Raw genomic sequence first — 5272 nt, forward strand, 5'->3', positions numbered from 1 at the left:
TGGGTGGGGAAGGGGCCGAGTGGGGAGAGGTGATCCCGGGCCTGGCACCCTCGGGGCGCGCCGGGGCCCCGGCACAGCCTCGGCTGAGCGCCGCAAAAGTCATGTTATTGGCATGTTTTAGAAACTGGCTTTTCTTGCTCATTGTCCACTCTGCGAGGTTGCTTTGCGCATTCGCTTGTGGCCGCAGAACGTCCGCTTTCGCTGTTGGGCAGAATTCCCTGCGTGGTTGGGGCGGTTGGCTCCTCGGCTGTCTCCTACCTGGCGGCTCCGTGACGGCTGCCGAGCAGCCTCGGTCCCCACCCCGCGGCTCGCAATGGCCTCGACCCTCGGAGAGCTTGACCCAGACGTTCCCTTCCCACATGAGCGGCGCTGCTCTTTCCCGGCCCTTCGGCGCGGGCCGCCTTCCCTCCCCTGTGCTTTTCTCCCATCCCTGATAGCACCGTCCACTCCCGCAGTTAGCCGGCTCAGCGCTGCCCTCCCGGGCCTCTCCGCCGAGAGCTGCCTGCGCCTGCCCGCCAGGCCCGCTCCCCTCCCTTCTCCCTTCTCCGTCCGAGTTGACCTTACTGTCCCGCCCACTGGGCCAAAAACAGGGCTGTCGTTCGTAACTCCTTTATTTTAACCCTACCTCAAATCCCTCGGCGGATCTGACGGTTCCACTTACAAAGGGAGAACGTCTGGAGCTGGCCCAGCTTCCGCACTAGGCAGGACCCTCCCACCGGCTCCGCTTCCATTCTTTCTCCCCAGCTCGCTGCCCACCTAGAGGCACCTTTCCATCTTCATGCCCTAGGACCCCCTCGCTCGAGAAGCTCCACCCTCAGCTTGTTTGTTCCTGCAAGTTCATACCTACTTAAAAGCGAGCTGTTGCGTGTGTCCTTCCTGTGCCCCGAACTCTCTTCCCGGGCCATCAAATAGCTGCCTGCCTCCCTCATCACCTCCCTCAACCTCCAGCTTGGACCGCACCCCAAGGCAGCCCCCACCCCGCTGTCCTTAGTGTCCACAGTACCTCAGTTTTTCCTGGCAGCCCCCATAGCACCCTGTGTGTTCACCACTATTGAGCTGGGGAGAGCTCTTCGTGGCGCCCTGAGTCTCCAGGACCTGGCGCTTGGGGGCTGTCTTTTTTGTTGTTTTTTGTTTGTTTGTTTGTTTTGAGACAGGGTCTTGCCCTATCTCCCAGGCTGGAGTGCAGTGGCTCAGTATTGGCTCATTGAAACCTTCACCTCCTGGGTTCAAGTGATTCTCCTGCCTCAGCCTCCTGAGTAGCTGGGATTACAGGCGTGTGACACCACGCCCAGCTAATTTTGTATTTTTAGTACAGATGGGGTTTCACCATGTTGGCCAGGCTGGTCTCGAACTCCTGACCTCAGGTGTTCCGCTTGCCTTGGCCTCCCAAAGTGCTGGGATTACAGGTGTGAGCCACCACGCCTGGCTTAGGGGCCATCTTTGAGTCAGCCCTGGCTCTGCTCCCCAGGTCTCAGTGCTGTGGCCTCCACAGAGCCTAGAGGATGTTTCATGGGATCCCAGCCACTCCGGGCATAGGAGGTAAGTGTGGCCGGAAGGGCACAGGCTTTCAGCCTCTGCTGCAGGGGCTGTCGGGCAGTATGGGGTATTGGGGGTAAGGGGTGGGGAGGCATCTGACCCTGCTCTCATACAGCCTTGGGGGTGGCCAGGGGCTGATGCAGTTTATCACAGGAGCACTGAGGGCCCAGAAACCTCCAGGCAGAACTGGCTTGGTCCTGCTGGGCAGACATGATGAGCTTCAGTGTGGCCAGAACCGTGGGGGTCCTGGGCAGCCTGTGTCACCAAGCCCAGGGGAGAGGCCGTGTGTGATGAGCCTTGTTGGCTCTGCATCATGAGTCACGAGCAGGACGTGGCCACTTGTGCAGGTGACTCGGCCAGGGAGCCACCGTGGAGCTGGGGAGCTGGGCCTGTCATGCTGCCCCCGGCTTCTTAGAGGCGTTATCCTCAGGTCCCCCCACACACTGATAGGGGTGAGGTTGGAACCCCTGTGCTCCAGCTCCCTCTGGGTTCTTTGGGACCCAGCCTGGGAGGCCTCAGGGAGGAACTGAAATAGAGGCTGGGACTGGAGCCTGCCCTTGGGTTCCCTTTGGGGCTAGCCTGCCAGCTCTCTGCCTTCTCTTGCAGCCCCTGGGAACAAGCCAGAGCTGTATGAGGTGAGTGGTGGGTGCATATCCGGCCAGCATTGGCCAACAGCAAACACCTGTGTGGCCTTGCCAGGGCCCTGCAGCCCCTGCTGGCACCAGCCCACAGAGCCTGCTCTCTCCGGCAGGAAGTGAAGTTGTACAAGAACGCCCGGGAGCGGGAGAAGTAAGTCTAGGCGCCCAGGCTGCCCCAACACACCCGTGCGCATCTGGCTGCCCTGGGGCAGCCTCCCCCAGACCCACCCCACGCTGAGAGGTGGGAGGATACAGGGTCAGGCTGGGGAACCGTTCCTGGGGCACTCCAGGATGGAGCGAGAGGTGGGCAGAGCTCCCACAGTGGCACCTCCGGGAAGGGGATAGTGCTCTGGGCTCTGGGCTTGGCACCCCAGGGCCCGATAGACAGGTGTGTCCTCAGGTACGACAACATGGCAGAGCTGTTCGCGGTGGTGAAAACAATGCAAGCCCTGGAGAAAGCCTACATCAAGGACTGCGTCTCCCCCAGCGAGTAAGAGCCCATGTCCTTGGAGGCCTGCTCCTGCCCTGCCGGGCCTGGGTGCTCCGTAGACAGCAAGAACAGGCGTCTGTCAGGCTGTGAGGTGTCCACCCATGTGGGGCCCACCCAGTGTGAGGAGGGTGCGCCTGGGTCTCAGCCAGGGAAGTCCTGGGGGGTGGGGAGGGAGGCGAGCAGAGGGGCAGCCCCTGGGGTGTCATCCGGCCCACTCCCCCACCCTTATCCCCCAGCAAAGACAACCTTAAAAGACGGTCGGGAGGCTTGGGGATGTCCCAGGATGTTTTGGGGGGCTTTGTTCAATGAAGTGACAAGACCCTCACAGGCCGCCACACAGGACCGTGAGCTGTGGACTGGGCCATCATAACAGAGGGCTGGTTGCTGTTGCTCAGAGGGTGGGCCAGGGTGGGGAGCTGGGGCTTCCACCTGGAGCTGAGCTACAAGCCCCACTACATGCTCAGGGCCTCGCCCCCCAAAGCTGCTGGCAGTCCCTCCTCCTTGCTCAGCCTGCCTTTGCCTGTTGCCCAGCCCTCTCTGGGAGCTGCTCTGCCTCTGGACCAGCTGAGGCGGCAGAATGAGCTGGGCAATGCTGGTCCCATGCTTGGGCCAAGCTGACCTCTCCCTAGGTACACGGCAGCCTGCTCCCGGCTCCTGGTCCAGTACAAAGCAGCCTTCAGGCAGGTTCAGGGCTCAGAAATCAGCACTATTGACGAGTTCTGCCGCAAGTTCCGCGTGAGTGCCTGCTCCTTCCACCCCCATGGGACGGGGACCGTCGGGCGTGGGTATGGGGTGCCGGAGGGCTCTGGCCACCGGGGCTTGCTGTCCTGAGAGTCCCAGCACCCATGTCAGCTCCCCACAGCTGGATTGCCCACTGGCCATGGAGCGGATCAAGGAGGACCGGCCCATCACCATCAAGGACGACAAGGGCAACCTCAACCGCTGCATTGCCGACGTGGTCTCGGTGCGCCCCGGCCCCCCGGGCTGACAGGGTTAGGAGGGTCCAGGCCGCCCGCTGCAGCTGGGCACAAGGGTAGGGTCCTGGACCTCCAGAGCTGGGCAGCACTCTGACTTGTTGGGCGGAAGGGGACCCTTTTAACTAGGGATAAGGGATTGGCAGCCTATGGGGAGGCCCCCCAGCCCACCTGGACTCCTTTTGGGGGGATGAGCACAGTGTGTTCTGGCCTCAGGAGAAAGTATGTGGGTCCACCCTCCAGTTCCCATGCAGCTGTCTGGGTAGGCAGGACCTCGTTCACTCAGGAGGCCCACAGGGTTTTGGAGCAGAGTGCAGTGAGGAGGCCTAGCGACAGCTGTGGCTGGGAAGGGGTTGGGGCCTGTGAGCTGCGGGGCCACCCCCACCCCTGAACACGCAAGCCTCACGTGCACACCTGCCCCCAGCTCTTCATCACGGTCATGGACAAGCTGCGCCTGGAGATTCGCGCCATGGATGAGGTGCGGGCATTGGGCTGGCAGGGGGCCTAGGCAGGAGGGGATGGAGCCAGTGTTGGGGTCCCAGCCGCTGTGTGTCCCAGATCCAGCCCGACCTGCGAGAGCTGATGGAGACCATGCACCGAATGAGCCACCTCCCGCCCGACTTCGAGGGTCGCCAGACGGTCAGCCAGTGGTGGGTGTCCCTCCCCGCCAGGCGGAGTCCCCGCTGTGTCCCTGAGGCCCTCCCTGCCAGGCAGAGCCCCCGCGGTGCCCCTGAGACCCTCCCCGCCAGGCAGAGCCCCCGCTGTGTCCCTGAGGCCCTCCCCGCCAGGCAGAGCCCCCGCGGTGCCCCTGAGGCCCTCCCCGCCAGGCAGAGCCCCCGCGGTGCCCCTGAGGCCCTCCCCGCCAGGCAGAGCCCCCGCGGTGCCCCTGAGGCCCTCCCCGCCAGGCAGAGCCCCCGCGGTGCCCCTGAGGCCCTCCCCGCCAGGCAGAGCCCCCGCGGTGCCCCTGAGGCCCTCCCCGCCAGGCAGAGCCCCCGCGGTGCCCCTGAGGCCCTCCCCGCCAGGCAGAGCCCCCGTGGTGCCCCTGAGGCCCTCCCCGCCAGGCAGAGCCCCCGCGGTGCCCCTGAGGCCCTGCCCACCCCACGTGCCCTGTGCTGCACTCCCAGGCTGCAGACCCTGAGCGGCATGTCGGCATCGGACGAGCTGGACGACTCACAGGTGCGTCAGATGCTGTTCGACCTAGAGTCAGCCTACAACGCCTTCAACCGCTTCCTGCACGCCTGAGCCTGTGGCGCCAGCCCCTGCACGGAAGGGCAGAGTCTGAGGCGATGACGCCTGTTGCCCTATCCGCCACACAGGCCCTGGCCATCCACACAACTCACCGTCTGCAGCTGCCCATCTTGTGTCTGTCTTTGGTGTCAGGACTTTGGGGGCCGGGCCCCTCCCCACAATAAAGATACTCTCCGACCCTCCTGCCTGGGCGGCTCCCCCAGGCCTGCCCTGTGTGGTCTCTCCACCCTCCTGGGACTCTGAGCATACATCCCCTCTCGCCTGCCCTGCCCCGACCTGTGTGGTGGCCTGGCCCTGGCTCTGTCCCTGCCACTGCGTCCCTCATGGCCTGCGTCACTTGGTGACAGCTGCTTCCCTGGTGGGCTCTGCCTGGGCATGCAGTGGGA

General features: G+C 64.1%; 1 protein-coding gene across 6 annotated transcripts; it reads left to right on the forward strand.

The window, feature by feature from the left end:
• The first annotated feature begins 1151 nt into the window (after nucleotides 1-1151).
• Nucleotides 1152-5068, forward strand: VPS28 (vacuolar protein sorting 28 homolog (S. cerevisiae)). Of its 6 annotated transcripts, none has more exons than XM_011938024.1 (9): nucleotides 1152-1539; nucleotides 2143-2171; nucleotides 2288-2430; nucleotides 2575-2664; nucleotides 3294-3399; nucleotides 3527-3628; nucleotides 4063-4116; nucleotides 4197-4288; nucleotides 4763-5068. In XM_011938024.1, exons 4-9 carry the CDS (start codon nucleotides 2585-2587, stop codon nucleotides 4878-4880), a joined length of 552 nt encoding a protein of 183 aa, XP_011793414.1. In that variant the 5' UTR covers nucleotides 1152-1539; nucleotides 2143-2171; nucleotides 2288-2430; nucleotides 2575-2584; the 3' UTR covers nucleotides 4881-5068. The 6 variants fall into 6 exon arrangements, with proteins under 6 accessions (XP_011793414.1, XP_011793408.1, XP_011793410.1 ...); XM_011938018.1 differs by having other exon boundaries at nucleotides 2288-2325; nucleotides 4197-4314; nucleotides 4667-5068; XM_011938020.1 differs by having other exon boundaries at nucleotides 2288-2325.
• Nucleotides 5069-5272: the final 204 nt, after the last annotated feature.

Source organism: Colobus angolensis, unplaced genomic scaffold, assembly GCF_000951035.1.
Source record: "Colobus angolensis palliatus isolate OR3802 unplaced genomic scaffold, Cang.pa_1.0 Scaffold17, whole genome shotgun sequence".
Lineage (NCBI taxonomy): Eukaryota > Metazoa > Chordata > Mammalia > Primates > Cercopithecidae > Colobus > Colobus angolensis.